The sequence below is a fragment of the Nestor notabilis genome, unplaced genomic scaffold (assembly GCF_000696875.1).
Source record: "Nestor notabilis isolate BGI_N333 unplaced genomic scaffold, ASM69687v1 scaffold5582, whole genome shotgun sequence".
NCBI lineage: Eukaryota > Metazoa > Chordata > Aves > Psittaciformes > Psittacidae > Nestor > Nestor notabilis.
Genome location: NW_009917793.1, coordinates 14,182 through 30,584, shown reverse-complemented (window position 1 = coordinate 30,584; position 16,403 = coordinate 14,182). Strand labels below are relative to the sequence as shown.

The 16,403-nt window shown below is 37.7% G+C and overlaps 1 protein-coding gene across 1 annotated transcript in view; it reads left to right on the top strand.

Annotated features, from left to right (window-relative positions):
• The window catches only part of SEMA3D (sema domain, immunoglobulin domain (Ig), short basic domain, secreted, (semaphorin) 3D), a gene marked incomplete at its 5' end in the record, with an annotated part of 60,302 nt that overhangs the window by 30,876 nt on the left and 13,023 nt on the right, over positions 1–16,403 (top strand). Inside the window, 3 exons of the mRNA XM_010009408.1 lie at positions 9,719–9,833; positions 10,206–10,275; positions 11,620–11,764. Of these exons, the coding sequence (XP_010007710.1) occupies positions 9,719–9,833; positions 10,206–10,275; positions 11,620–11,764 (330 nt within the window). The remainder of the gene's footprint in view (positions 1–9,718; positions 9,834–10,205; positions 10,276–11,619; positions 11,765–16,403) is intronic.

Below are 16,403 nucleotides of genomic sequence, written 5' to 3'. Positions count from 1 at the left end.
TTTCCCTAGCAAGCAGAGAATAACTGGTGGGAGGAGCCCAGCAAACTTGTGAAATCATTTGCTTGGTCTAAACCCAGATTTTTCTACTATAACTCAGTTGCTGTCTACCTCACTGTGCCCTAGGGCTCCTGTGCATTAATGCCAGAGACACATGCTGAAATTAGAATAGGCTTTGTTTTTAATATGGAGGTTAGTCAATGCAGCCTATTCCTTGGCTAATTTTCAATGGCTCAACAATAGGGTCTCTCACTAATTCTCTGCCTTAGGGAAAACCTTCTCTGGAAAGCATTCTCTTTTCCCAGCTACTTTCAGGCCCAAAAGATTACAATACTCTTGCTGGCAGCTCTTTGCCCTGAGTCAAACAGCTGCCACATGTCCTGTTATAAGACCATACTTACTGTCTTGAAGCATGGGTTGTAATAACACAGCCACTGTAACACTAAATAGCACTAGTTCAGATTTACGTCATCTGCATTCTGTGTATCACTAGGGGATATCAGTATGAATTGGGAGGAAGTGCTTTCAACAGTCACTTTCAGAACCAGTTGTGTCATTTATCATGGCAAATGGCATTTCCTATTTTCGGTTTGAGGGAGGCAGAAAAAATATCATTGGCCTATCCGTAATACCTGATACTACTTATCGCATGTTCCTACTTACATAAAGTGTAATCTGTTGTGTTATTTGCTTTCATTTCAAGCAAGGTCATAGTAAAAATTAAAAAACCTATTAAAGGTTAGTCAGCAATGTTTGTTTTTTAAAACACATATATACACAGACATATGTATATTACATGATCATACAAACCGTAACATTTTAAGAGCATGGACCCAAGTATTTCTATTTCCAGGAACATAGGCATAAGCTTTTACAGCTACATTATCTTGAAGCCCACACTGCTAAACCAGTTTGCATCAGCTAAAGACATGACAGAGTCATTATGAACTGAGCCAGGTTTAAAGACAAAATAAATTGCAGCATCCATACACTGTGCCCTTTGCAGACAACTAACAGGTCAACTACATTTCTGTATACATATCTACCAGTAAATGATAACAGAATTGTAGTTCTGCTTAAGGACAACCTCACAAATGCACAGATATAGCCCTAGAAAAGACCTAGATTTCCCTCCTTTTTTTCTCACTCAAATAAAGAGAGAAATGAAAATCCTACCTTGCAGGAGTCCAGAAAGGTTTTGGAGAGGGAGGAATGTTGTTGGGGTTTTTGTTTGTTTGTTTGTTTTCTATATAGAAACACATCTTTTCATAGTTAAAACCTTATTCTATTGGAACAGAGTGGAAATTAGCCAAAAGCAATAGTCTCTCTGCTGCAGTATGAAAATCCTGTTTATTATTACAGCAGTTTGCATTTGCTGTGTTACAAGCTTCTCTTTAATGGTTTTGGTGATGTACTGCAAAAGTTATGGTGTGCAGTCTTATTTCTGAGACCTCAGCTGCCAAGAAATCAGACTTTAGCCTAGCCCTTGATGCTTTCCCACATTTCCCAAAGTGTTCAGTATCCAGAAGTGGCCTTTGTTCTAGCCTGAACAAGTGAGCTTTGTCTTTTCTCTTTGGTATACTATTCCACTCTCATATATACCATGCTGTACCTGGGGACAAGAACATAGCAATTAGACACAGCTCTCTTGGTTAAACTGTACTTTCTAAACACACTGGAATGTAATCATTTTAAGAGCTCCTGAGTCAAGAGCCCAAGACACACCCTGCATTCCACCTTTGGGTAATTTATTTCCAAAGCCATGAACATGAGCAGAGTTCAAGGGTATGACCTTGCCTCCTGTCTGAAGCTTTAAGGCAATTTGTATTCCCAGAATGGCAGGAGGGAACTATTCTGCCGTGACTCTGAGTCCAGGGTCTCTGTTGGGCTCTGCCATGGGGCTGCTTGTGTGTAAAAGTTAGGTGTTTTTCTTGTCCTGGAAATAGTCTAGCCATGCCTCTACTGTGACTAGGGATAGCTGGGTCATTAACATTCTTTGTATTTCTATATCGTGTAATGCATCACTGTGTAGATAATTGATCTATCTCCAAAACCATTTGAGTTGTCTGCATAGCATAATGCTTTACCATTCAGCTGTATGAGCTTGAGTCCCGGAAGCAAAATAGCCATGTTAACATGTTCTCAGCAGGACTAATTAGTCTGGGCTCAGAGCCATGCTCGTGCAGCTCTCCTGCTTCCAGTTCTGGAGACAACTCATTCCAGACAAGATTTAACTTACTGCCTATTACATGCTTACATACTTTCTTTGTCACCATATAGCCTATCCATAGTGCTCATAATGGGAAAGGTTGGTGGTTTTTTTGTGTGTGTGTTTTTTTTATTGTTTCTCAGTGATAATGATTAAAACCACTTCGAGAATGTCATCCCTAGAAAAACTTTGGCGCTCATTTGCCCATTCAGCATCTCTACAGCAGTGGGTCTTTGAGCAGCCAATCCCTCTTGGACTTCCAAATTTGATATTTGAATATTATGTGCCATCTAAAAGTTTTAAAATCTGTAGAAAAGCTGATGCTTGTCAAGATGATTTCATTTTAAGGGCTGATGTGTTGGAGACAGGCCAGATCCATGTAGTATCTGCTTCTAACTGATGAATTAAGAGATATATCAGGCTTTGTCAGGTCTTTTGGTCCAACTTTCATTATTGGCAAGGGTACAGGCATGATATAGGAAGTTTTGTATATTTTTGTCCCTCATGGGTGTGTTTCAACATTGGAATCGATGATTGTTTTGAGGGGGGAAATCATGAGTTGCAGATGAAGCGCAAATATCTAAGTTATGCTTATATATAAAGAGGTGTGACTGAATTTTACTGAACCTCAGGGAAAATTAAAAAGAAATTGCAGTGTCAAGATAGAGCTTTAAAAAGTGGATTATGGAAATGCAGCTGCACAACCTCTGAAGCAAACTCTGGAAATCTTACTAGTTGCCAGAGAAACTGATTGCAGAATACACTGTCAGTAACCCACTGGCTTGGAAATGGGAAGCCTGCAGAGTTAATTGGAGTGGAGTTCCTATGTCTAATCCAAAGTCCCTGACTTCAGAGTACTTTGAATCAGATGTTCAGATACCTCTAAGGGTAGCAAATAATAAGTTTGTGATTTTGGAATTTTTCTGATGTGATAAAATCAGCTTCCTATGATTTTTTTTTTTTTTTCCGTATCATTACATTTAATATGAAAATATACCATGGTTTACAGTTCAGACTTTGCTGCTGTTGTTGGTAAATGTAGATGCTTCAGGATGCATCATTCTAAAAGACTTTGTAAGATGTTGACCTACCTTTGTTTTTTGGTGTCATGGTTTTCCAGCTCTCAACATGTGGTTGTCAATATTGCGGCCACACAGTCCCACATTAGTGACTTCAGGCACTTGTATGTATCCAAGCAAGGAAAGTAATTATCAGGCATTCACTTCAGTCAGTAAAGGCAGACTGCTATTTTTTAGAGGAAGACGCCTTCCATCTTCAACTGAAATCACTCTTTCAAGAAGGTATTTTCCACTGATTATAAAGGGACCTTTGCCCTACTGGATCCCTGGAATGTGAAATTCAAGGCATTCTTATTTAAGAATGTGAAATTTTGAATGGCAAATTCAGGCCTATTTGTTCAGAAAGAAGCCAGGCTATTCCAGTGCTGCATCTAACCCTGCTTCAGTTTCACAATGCTCTTAGTGTATTCAAACCGTATAAATTCTGTTCTCTTATTTGACATTAATTGCATGATCCATTTAATTGCTTGGCTTGCCCATAGCATCCTGATTAAGAATGCTACATTTCATAACCTGAAGGTTTTGATCTCTATTTTTTCCCCTCTGTCTTTTTACATCCTTTTTATGTATTTATATAATCTAATTTATATTAAGTATGTATGAACATTTAGATGATGGACAGGTAAAGGCAAGTCAAACACAGGGAAATAAACCATGAACAGATTATACTCAAAATTTGAAATAGATTTTCCTGAGAATTCTTTAACATATTTTATTAGTTCAGTCATCACCCTTTGGTCACTTCAAATTTCAATTGAAGTTGGAGTGAACAGCTTGATGGTGGATATAGTAGAGTACATCTGCTTTGTGGCAGCCTTTAAACAGTTTTTGGGAATTTCTTAATACTAGCAAACCTGTTGGAGGTGATCTTAGCAGGATTGCTAAATGACCTTGCAGTAAAATGGTACTTAATTTTGTTATTTCATTTGTCCCAAACCACATTCAAATTTGCTGTTGTCATTTCCCATGTCTTTACCTAAGTCTTTTAGTTTCTGGCTTTTCTTTTTTTCATGGTGTGCTTAGTAACAGTCAGAATTTTTCTTTGCTATATAGTTAGATTTTCCAGTTTGGATCCCATCCAAAGATAATTCAGTAGAAACCCCTGGGTGTGATGTTTAAATACTTTCCAAAATAAAAATCAACATTTTCCATAGTGAACAGTTATGCATACTTGATATGAGCGTATTGCCATTCTGTGTGAAATAACCACAAATCTGCTTGAGGAGCAGGAACTCAAATCTAAAATACTTTTGCTCACTTGTAGTTCAGATAGAGGGTTTTTCCACAGCAGATGTGGCCTACAATCTTGTAGGTTTGGCTATGGCTGTGGTAAAGACCCTCTTTCCCATTGTCTTAATGACTGGAAATATGTGAACGCCCAGAGTGGCATCCTTACCCATAGGTTTCATATCAGCTTTCCAATAACACTGAGCCGTCTTGCCATACACTCAAACTGCTGACATCATAGGAGGAATCTTTCATCTGACATCAGTCTGGTTTGAAACAAGAAATCCTGAACCTGAACTCCTGAAGGCGGAAATGTTACTTTCCTGTGTTAAGTCAGTACCTAACAGAGTTGGGTAATGTGCAAAGTAAAATGGAGTAATTAAAACTGTGAGTTTGAAGACGGAAGTCCAAAAAAGACTGTCGGCTGTTTCTCCATTTATAAAGTCTGCTAGAAGGTTTTTGGTTAGTTGGTTGGTTTTTTTTTTCCATAATGTAAGGCTTTGCTGCAGGGTATGCCATTTGTTTCTGGTGGCTTTGTAACATAGCTAGGCTTCACACAAGAGAAGGGCTTGAGGGCCTTTTGCCACTTCAGCACTTTCCTCCTCTGTTCTCCAGCATTTCCTTTTATTCAGGCCAGGAATTCATTTTGGATGGTCCTTCTGCACATCTTGCCACTGGCTGTAATTAATAACCTGCTTTTAGAAATTCCACACATTGTCTTTTTTTCTTCTTATTTAAGAAGCTGTTCAGGATAATTACTGTCTTTAAAGTTTTATGAATCACAGTGCTTGACAACTTTGATGTTGATTGATTTTCAGAAAACTGCACTTTTTGTTCTAATGTTCAATTTGTCACTGTTACTTACAAACAAATAAGAGATTTAAAACCCCAAAGATGCAGATGTTCTTTAGCTTTGTTGCCATCTGTTTTCCTGCCTACTGGTTTCCAAGACTAACATTTGCGCATTTCAATGATGCTGCATTTATACAACATATAAGATACAATACAATAGAAAATAAATACAACAGAAATTCTTTAATGTAAATTGATTAAATCTCTTGTTCATAGAGCAGTATTTTTTTCTAATGGTTTTTATTTTCATGATAACTTTAACTAGAGAGTTTGAAAAATGTGTTGTTTTGCTCAGTTATATATAAATTACAGCTCAGAAAACACCATGGAAATCTCCAAAGAAAGGCATATGATATGACCTTAATTCACTTCATATTTTAAATTGTGGCTTTTAAACAGCCTTCTTCCTGGATGTCAGAAAGCCATACATTTACCTGAAGTCATTGAAGTTGTACATCAAATATTTGAATTCTTAATCTAGTTTGGTAGAAACCTGATTCCTCACTCCAACAAATTAATTTTTAGAACTAGCTCATTGAAAAGGGTTGAAATTTTAGGATTTCTGTAGAATAAAAGACTTGCCTGATTTATGAAAATCATATTTGATTACTTCCCCACACCTAGATAGTTTTTGTGTTTAAATCTTTGTGATAATATTTTGATAATATTTCTTCCACAGGTGACGGATTGAGCTGCCCACTTTCTAGTTGGCACTTATCTAAATCTCTTAACTCAGGCAAACACAAGTAACCAAGACTTTACAGGCACTTCTTTCTGTTCTAAAAAGGTATTTCAGGCAGAATTGTTGGTATCTGTTACAGCTTGTGAGATTACAACTCAGTAAGTGCTAATTAGATCTTTCTTTATATTCAGAAAAACATATGCAGTCCTAAGTGCCTTCATCTGCACTATAACAAAGTTTATAGTAAATACTGCTAATCCAGTGTGCTTAGAAGTGATATTTTGGGAGATAAGATTTCAGATACTTGTGCCTGCTCATCTGTTACAAGTAGATTAGCCATATTTTTGTAATGAAAGGCTCGCCCATGCTGCCTTCCCCTTCTCTCAGCACTTAAATTAATCTTGTCTTCTTGTCTCATCTCCCAGAAGTATTCTGTGTTCTTTGTCTTCAGTGCCAGTATCACTTGTCCAGAACTATTTCAGGGCATCCATTTTACTGCACACTTCCAGGAGGGTTGAGGCAAATCCTTGCTTAGTGTAAATCAGTCCAGTGATCTTCTTAGGACTCTTTAACTTTGTGTTGACTTATTATTTCTGTTTACATGCTCACTGACTGGTCTTCTGGTCTTTTCTTTGGTGATTTTCTGTCTTCCATCCATTTTTCTTGATCCACTCACTATCCAGACTATAAATTGTACTATAATGTCATACTCTACATCCATCTCATAACATTTGAGCACATCAGTGATTTATTGCAGACAAATATTATTAAATAATCTTTTCTGAAGAAAAGACTATCTTCTTTCTGTAGCAACCCTGTCTGAAAACTATTTGGACCAATATGTCCTTTGTCCAGCCTCTCAGAGGCCAATAGTTATGAACTATGTTGGTCCAAAGGGTCTGCAACAGAGTAGGCAGATGAAAAGCTAATGAGTTTATGCCAACGTGGTCTGAAGGAAAAGAGAATAATTGCACATTCTTCAGTATCTAAAGCCTCAAGACATGTCAAAGACTGAACTAACATGCACCAAAAAATTGTGTTAGGAAAGAAGGGGTGCACTTTCTTTAAAAGATTGAGATTTCCAGAGCTTAATAAGACAACTACTGCTTGAGAGTCCAGGAGCAAAGTTATGCGTATAACCTTAATAGGTTTTGAACCTCCTTGGCCTAAGCTGAACTAATTCTACTCTTACCTGTAGATAAAATTACCACGGCCTTTGTCAACTTCTCAGTCAGTGATTCCCGGGCACATATTAGGAAAGCAAAGACACTGTTATTCAGAGATGACATAAAGAATTGAAGAGTACTATATGGCTGCTAATAAAAACCAATAACAAACAAAAAAATCCCACCCCAAAACCACAAACAAAAACATCCTCCTAATAAAACATACATTTTGTTTCATTCAGGCATGGAAGCAGGAAAAAGCACGTTATAGGATATGTTAGCATGTTATATGTGCAGCTGCCTAAATCAGTGAAAAGACTCTTCAGTCTTTTCCTTTCTGCACCATAATTTTGTCACTCTCTGGCTTCAGAAAGACTTAGTAGATCATGGAGTGCTCATCATCAAATTCCCCTTGCTTCTTTGTAAACTGGGCAGTGTTACTGGCAACTTTTGGATATGTAAGGCACACCTACTGAATGTCTGTTCTAAAGTCCCGAAAAATCAAGTAGCATGGTTAACACTGTGTCCTGGCTTCAGAGTAAGGAAATATGAATACATCTTGGATCCAGTTTAAAGCATGTAGCACTTGCTAAGACTGCTTCCTTTGAGCACAGTACTTGGTTCACGTTGCTCTTTAGGAACTCAGTGAAACTACTGATATATTTGAAATAAGGATTTGTGAAAGTGGTGTTAGATCATGATTTAAGGGTGGTAAAACACAAGGTGTATTTTTCCATCACTTTCAGAAGCTGAATTCATGTGATGACAGGAGCAGGAGCTAGACAAGGGTGTTTTTTCCATTCCAGACCCATCACATCTTTATTCCTTGCCACTTTCCTAGCCAAGCAGTTAGAAACATCTCATCTCCTGTAATGCTGCACTGCATCTAGCAGAAATCAAAGTGGAAGTCCTGCAATGTGAGAATTGCTTAGCTAATCTGAACTGCCAGAGGAAGGAAAAGCTTATCACTTCTCGCTTCTTAAGATTTTTTGTTGCATCTTTGTAATTGTTTTTAATTACACAACAAAGTTTATCTGCTGTGCCTTTGAACAGAACACACACATGCAGGGCTTCTTTTTCCTATTGGCTGCAGGCTGCTAATTTTGACACCTTTCTAATAAATCTGTTGGCTAGATGCAAAGCTTCAGGCTTGGCAGGACCTCAGGAAATCAAGAAAGGAGGTAGCAATTCTTGTTAGAAAAGGAGTTCCAAAGTTGATAGATTAACAGGAATCATTTCCAACTGAGCTAACCTATTTAAAAGTAGCAAGTACATGAAAAGGGAAAATGGTTAGACTGCATTACCAGAGAAGTGTTACTCCTTGTGAAATGGATTTTAGCACCTAGAACCATATTTCTGAATGCCTGTAATATTTATGATACAGCCCTGAAAGGCCAAATACAATCTATGGAAATACCACCTAATTTACACTACCCAGTGTTTCCTGTTGGCTGGTTCTACACCTTCAGAGTTGCAAAGCCAATTAACAAAAGAAAGTGATTTCTCCTAATGAATCTGAAGGGAATGAATATTTGTGACCAAACCTGTGGTGCTTAAATTTACAGCAGAGATTGCCTGAGCTTCAGAGTTTATAAATGAAAAGAAGTAGGCACTTTCATGGGGTAGTTCAGAACCTACAGCTGTGATACTACTGCACTTAAGATGTGGTAACATTTCTCTGAAGTGTTTGAATTCCTGCTGCAATATCATTGCAGTCTAAATAGCTTTGCAGAACCTAAAATGATTTGGGGCCAAAAGGGACAGGTAAATGTCATTTATTAGATTTTTCATGTACTCAGAGGTAAACTCCTAAGCAAATTGATACAAGTCAGTAGAAAAAAGGAAAGAATTTGGGCAAGTATGCTCATATCTTGGAAACCCATAGTAAAGTAGATTAAAAAAATAAATCCTTTTTGTGGAGGATAGCCTGATATTTCCATAACAATTATTATTAAAATAATATGACTGATTTTCCCTGGAATGTGTACTATGTACACAAAAAAGAGAAAACCAAACCCAACAGTACAGTATTTACGTTGCAAGAACTGCTGATGAGTATAGTTTTTCTTTTTTGAGAAATCTATCCCGAATGTTCTGTATTATTATTGGGTTTGTAAAGAATTCTTGAGAACAACTGATTACAAAAATTAGCATCACAGGGAACAATAAATTGCATGATACAGACGTGTTTCACAGCATTCCAGTTGTAGAGCTGGTGGGGGGATTTTGGAAACAGATTTGGGTATAATTAGGAAATCTGAGTTGCCCAGTCTCTGAGCTGAGAAGTGACTACTGGAGGTATTTACAAAAAGGCAACCCACACTGGTTTTGAAAAGAAAAAAAAACTAACAAACCATCAAAAAAGAAAAGACATTGCTGTTATGGTAAGATCAAACTGGAATCTGACTGAAGCAGCACAGTCAATATTGTACTACCATCAAATATCATACATTAAAACTCTTCTTACTCGTTTAAAATTTAAGTCTTTTAATCTTGTTTTTATTAGAATGATATGGGAGGTCAAAGAAGCCTAATAAACAAGTGGACTACTTTTCTGAAAGCCAGGCTTGTGTGTTCAATACCTGGTCCTGAAGGAGCAGACACACACTTTGATGAGCTGCGTAAGTTGATTTGTCTTCAGTGCTTTATTCTGACATTGCTATTGGTTGAGTTTATTTTGTTGTTTGTAGAAGCACTGTGTCTTGTTCTGGTCTCACTACTTTTCCAAACAGTGCTTTTAATATCTCTGACTTTTACCTGAAGTCCTTTATTATAACTGAAATTAGTCTGAATTGTGGAAATATGGGGGTTTTGCACTTTCATTCTAAAAGCTGGAAAGTGAAAATCCTATTCTGTATAAAAACCAGACTGTGCAAATGGACAAATTTCAGGATATTAGCGCAAATTCGCATGGCAGAATTTAACATTCAGACAAAAATAAAGCTTTGTTATATCTTTCTAATTTTTTTTATTTTTATTTTTTCCCATTGCAGAAGATATTTTCTTACTTTCTACAAGAGATGAGAGAAATCCACTTGTATATGGAGTTTTCACTACAACAAGGTATGCCTGACAATCACTTTTTATTAAACCCTTCTATTACTAGATCCTGATCCCTGAGAGCAGCGAGCGACTGCTTGAATAAGGCTTGTAATACTGGGGCTGTAGTCACTAAGGGCAATATTTTCAGAAATGTAAATCATAAATTATGTCCCGAAATCTTTATGTGCCTGACTTTTCAGAATGATTGTAAAAAATAATGAAAATTTAACAATCAAAACCATGCTGTTTTTTTTCAACCTGATCTAGCTGAGTTTAACAATTTCAGTCATATTTATTGAGCAACCAATAGTTACTATTTAGGACAAATCATCATTTTGAACCATTGTTTCTGTGAGCAACAACTTGACATCAGCTGTTTCTTAGGATGAAACCCCACTATGCTCTAAAGTGATATTTCACTGTTTTTATAGGCAGGAGTTGATGGAAGAATAACTCATATTAATGTCAAAGGGATAGATTAATCAATTAATGAACCTCAGCTGCAGTAATGAGGTGTTCTCTATAGAACTGTTAGAAAGGAAATAAATAATTATTTTGTCTCCAGAACCTTTGAATTAAATGTAAATGACTAGCTAAATGCTAAACAGTATGAGTACAACAAAGAATTCCAAGGCACTCCTTAACTGGGAAGCAGACACCACAGTGGCTCCATTGAATGTATAACCACATGAAATATTTAGAACTGAATGAAATGTTGAAGACTGAATGAAATGGCATATGAAGTAACTAAACCACATGCTACTCAGCAACCTGTCATGCTGTTCTTTTGAAAACTGAACTGTTTGGGGTTATTTTTTGTTTTGTGGACTTGGGAGTTTTCTTTTGTTTGGTTGGTTGTGTTTTGGGTTGGTTTTTTTTTAGGAAAAAATGTTAAAAAAAAAGGGAAAAGGACATAGAAAAATAAATAAATTATTTCTTTCTATTGTCTGTCCAATGCAACTTGTAATTCTCAGGCATGTGGCCTGTAATATCATTAATATACAAACTTCCAGATGTGAAAACAATGTAAAGAAATGCCGTTCATTAGCAGAAAATTTGAAGCAAAATATCTAATAAATGATAGCTGGAACCTGTCAGCCACTAGAAAAAACGGCTTTCTGTCAAGTGCTCCCAAAGTCTAAGTCCTAGTTTCAACCAAGCAAAGCTTTAAACTGTAATGACAATGACATTAAATATCTGTAGTTAACCCTGTACACATTGTCTCTTTTAGCACCCCTTTTATCAACTCTCAGGTGTAGGCTTGATCCAAACCCCATTAGACTCTCTGGAATTAGTTAATTCACTGGATGAGGCCTGCACTGAAGAGGTGTTTACAACATGCATATCAACCCATCTTCTTTTCAGCTCTGTCTTCAAGGGCTCTGCAGTTTGTGTGTACAGCATGGCAGATATCAGAGCTGTTTTCAATGGCCCTTATGCTCACAAAGAGAGTGTGGATCATCGGTGGGTACAATATGAAGGCCGCATCCCATATCCCAGACCTGGTACAGTAAGTGTCTCCTTAATTACGTACTTCTATTTTTACTCAAAAGCAATCATACTTCATGCCCCTTCCTGGACTGGTAAATTATATTTTCCACTGAGGATGTTTCAAATTATCCTTCCAACCTCTTTCTTTCCATTGAGAGCTCAGATCAGACGTCTACCTACCCTGTAGGTGTATGAATATACATTTTTCCATGACTCTGAGATAACATTGTGTCCAGACTGTCTATATCCTGATTTTCTCTCATATTGTGGTCTCCTACTGTACAGCTGTATTTCTGTCTGTTGGGATCCCCTATAAGGCATCAATACTTCATAGAACACCAGCGGCATTTCTTTATGTAATATTAAGTTATGATGAGGTATTTTGACTCGTATTTCTGTTATTCTGTGTCCGTTAAAGTCTGGTTTCTTGATATATGGTCATTGATTCTATTATGTGTGTTTGTGCATGTGTTGTGTTTTGATGTGAAATAAGGAGTTTAGTTGCTGGAGACTTCATGTGATGAAACATAAGTGATAGGAAGAGAAGTGTAATATCTGGAAACACTTCTAAATCACAATCTCTTCGATTTCAGGTGTAACAATTGGGCCAAAACAAAGAGGGGAATATTGAGTTAATAAATAATTCTTCCCCCACATCTGTCTTGGTATTAAATTTGGAAAAGCACAGACCAACATTATAGCTGAGGAAGAAAATGGTATTTCCAAAAAACACATCTATTTTTAAAAAGTTATCACAACTTTAAGCAACTGTTCATATGTAGAATGTAAAGAGCAATGTTATAAGAGTAAGATAGCTGTTATCCAGGATAGCTTTACATTATGTTGGTCAGATATTCAGTGACCTAGTACTAGGCAGATGCATAAATCCAGCCAAGCATTGAGCTGCTGAGGTTGGACTGCTGCTGGTATCTTGCCATTTGGGTGTATCTATTTCTCTGACATCACTGCTGGTGTAACTTTTGCTTCCATCAGTAAAAAGCTGCTGGATCTAACACCTACTAAAATTATTTGGGAAACTAGTTATAAAGTATGTAAAAAATATCCTTTTCATTTAATGATGCATCTTTAGTTCAGCAGTGCTGAATGTTTAAACGTTCAGAATGCTGTTCCCTGTGAGCTTCAAAAGGGTTTGTATTTCCAGTGTGTTGAAAATCCCAGTTTAAAAGTGACTTTTCACATTGAACCTTTGCTTCAAGCCACATTATCTGACATATTTAGCTCTTCTTTTCACACATTTATTTGTGCCTCTGTGTTTTCTTCATCATCCTTCCAATGGACTCAATTGCACAGTCCAGGCCCATGCTTTAGCTGCACTCAGTGGTCCCAGGTTCTGATTCCCTCCTCCCAACTGCAGGCGAGACACAGAGAGCAGCTCTCTAAGGCAGCTCCAAAGATTGATTTGGCCTGCCTAGGATCTGTGCTGCTGGAGCAAATGCGCTCCTAATTTAGACAATTTAGGCACTGTAGGCTTACGCTTCTCTCTCTCATGCAGAGTATCTAGTGCCTCAGCAAAGAAGATTAAATTAAATTATTATTTTTAATCCTGTGCAACTCCATTACTGGTTAAGAAGTCCAGATGCATTTAGTTTTAAGTACAAAAATGGTGCCAGCAAGAACAATAGCTGGTCCCATGGCATCTAAAGAGATTAAAATAACTCTCTTAGAAAACTCAGAGTGCCCCATAAGGATGAACACTCTGCACAGATAGATGGGTCGTAAGCTCATTGCATTTTTGAGTGTATTAGCCATCACATGGTTGAGCTGGGAATCACAATGAAGGAAACATGTCATGCTGAAACATGTCAGTGCTGATCTTTATCACTGATTTGAATATCCATGCTTGCAAGTATTCTAAAAGTTAGAAAGTTTAAAGACAAATGGCCATTTTCCATAAGCTGCCACTTAACTCTCCAACTGCTTCCTTTAAGCACCTGATAACAGCTGTGAGAAAAGTTTGTCTGACCGAGGACTGAGAAGTAAGTGGATTTTACTGAAGAAAGCTCTCAGAAGAAAGATATCCGCAATATTTGCTGTGTAGATAAAGTAAATGTATTGCTGCATAGTTATTTATCTTTGTTCTTAGTGGGATGGACTGCAGTAATAGTTTAATACAGTGAATCCAAATAAGTAGATTCACGCCATAGTCTCGTAACAAGCTACTTCAAATCTCTGGATATGAATAGATTTAAGCTGGGATCTGAAAAAGCAGCCCAGTGCTCTAAAACAGGGAAAAGCAATAGCATGCTATACCCCTGCAGAACTCTGCAGTGTAAACACTGAAATGCTCTTCCTCAATTTCACCAGTTCTTGCCAGCTATGAGGTGGTTCAGAAATGCTCAGAACAAAGTCAAAGAGGGATAAACTATCCTTTTTCAACTTACCGGAACATTTTTGAAATTTAAGTTCTGCCTAAGTGTTGCCTACATGACACTTGCCAGCACTGCCCTGATTTTGTGTTTCTTGTATTTTAAGTCACTGTCAAAGTCTAAAAATGGCTATACTAGGAAATGTGTTTCTTTTGATGTTTGGTTTTGAGAGAGGCATTGACTTCCTTTCAGCATTTATATAGAAGCAGGAGACTCCTTACCCTAATTTTACTTTCTGCTCAGCTGCCTTTATCTCCTAAGTAAATAAAGCTGTTCACTGTAGAGGCTGTGACCACTTTGATATTGAAATTTTGACAAAATGCTTCCTGTGGCAATTTGTGTCAGAGATAAACTCCCAACATGACCATGATATCATGCCTCTGCAATGCTGGGCAGTGTGCAGGCTGCAGAAGCCCTTGCCTGCCCTAGGTCCCGCTGCTGTGGCATGGTCTGCCTGCCTTCTGCTGTCGTTAGGAGACCCCGGAGCAGGGTGACTGGGGATCTCCAGCATGCTCCACACAACTGAGGCTGCAAAATGTACAGCTCTTTTACTCCTAACTTCTGCCAGCAGTGTTAAACAGCAAGTGGAAAGAATGGGAATTAGAGGCAAAGCTTCAAGTCTATTACAATTTAGAAGCTGAAAAAAAGAGAAAGAAGAAATATGTATCAGGCAGCCCCAACAAAAAGGGCAATTTGAAAACCAGGGGAGCTTTTGCTCTCTCTTCTATAGCTGTTTAAAAATTGGACTTGCGTATCTGTCCCCAGATGAAAAATCCAATTTTCTTCCAGTCTCTTAGGGTTTCACCTGGGAAATTATCCATTGAGAAAGAAATTACCAAGGGCTTTCTTTAAAGTGTGTTCTGTATTCTGAAACAGAGTTTCATAATGCCCTCCCAGTAACCAAAGAAGGCATTTGAACAAGATTTTCGGTGAATTAGGAGTCAAAAAACACTTTTCTAGCTTAGAAAAGTTATTTAGCTGTAACCACTGCAGTATCAGAGCTCAACTCATAGCCCTCATATGGAAATTCTGATGTTAGCAGTCATCTTCCTTTCATTCATGGTGCGTAAATGTCATTAAGATCAGATTTTTAGAGGAAATCAGTGTTTAAAGATGCACTAAAGATTGGCACTGAGACTGATCTACAGCAGAACACAGGATTCTAACTGCTATCCAAGGCAACACTAAATATCTTTGTAGATCTAGATATTTTACTAACTGATTTCCCAAAGGTTCAAACTAAGAACCTTGGCAAAGAAAGATTCTTGCAGTCTGAGTCATCTTAGCTACAAGAAGAAACAGCACATCACATTTATCCATTTGAAGAATCTCACGTCTTTCCATTCCGTATCTGAAAATGGCTCTGAGCTCCTCAATTCTATGTGTATTTCGTTTTTGAAAGAAGTTCCCTTACAAGCCCTCATTTTCCTGCGATCTTTTTCATCTTTTTTTCTCCCTATATCTTTTTCTCCCTCTTTTCAGTGAAACCCTTTCTTTTATTTCTTCTACTAATCCAGTGCACAGGCTGATTGAGGTGTGGTGTCCATCCCTTTGGGACTTGGCTGAGCCACAGAGAAACACTGTCTGCCAAAAAGTCTCCCCCTGTCCTCCCATCTGGTTGGTTTGCTGGTTTAATAAGTGTGTTCATAAAACATTGAGGATTGCACAGATTTCCCTTGCTATTTTCAGACTTATCTTCCTCTTTCACCTGATCTTTTATGGGACAGACTGCATTCTTTGTTCCTCCAATTCCTTTCTCCTTTGATCTCCCCACTGTAAATGGGGCTGCTTAATTAAGTGAAATATTTCACTTTATGGGTTTATTTTCATGAGAAAGCCTCCTCCACCTCCTCTTACTTACCAACCTGTTCTCCCCAACATGAATCACTTTTCAGTTCCTAGCAGCCTTTCACAGCAATGTGAACCCAGTCACCTTTCCTGCTGGAAGAGGCCGGCAGAGAATTGCAAAATGCCACCTGCAAAGTCAAGCTCACTCACCTAGCTGGTCATAGCCCAGTTATCCTCAGATTAACAGTCTTGTGTCAGCCTTTTCTATCAACAACACAGGTGTGTTAAATGGAAAAGCAGTACGAAGCACTCAAGACGAACACTGGAACAGGGTAGAACAAACCTTGCACATTCAGGGGGATACAAACACTATCTTAAAAAAAAAAAAAACCAACCAAGAACTTCAATTTATTTTTGTATAGATTTTTTTGTTTGTTTTGTTTGTGCTTTTTCTGGTGGGGTTAGTGAGGTTGATTTCCTTTA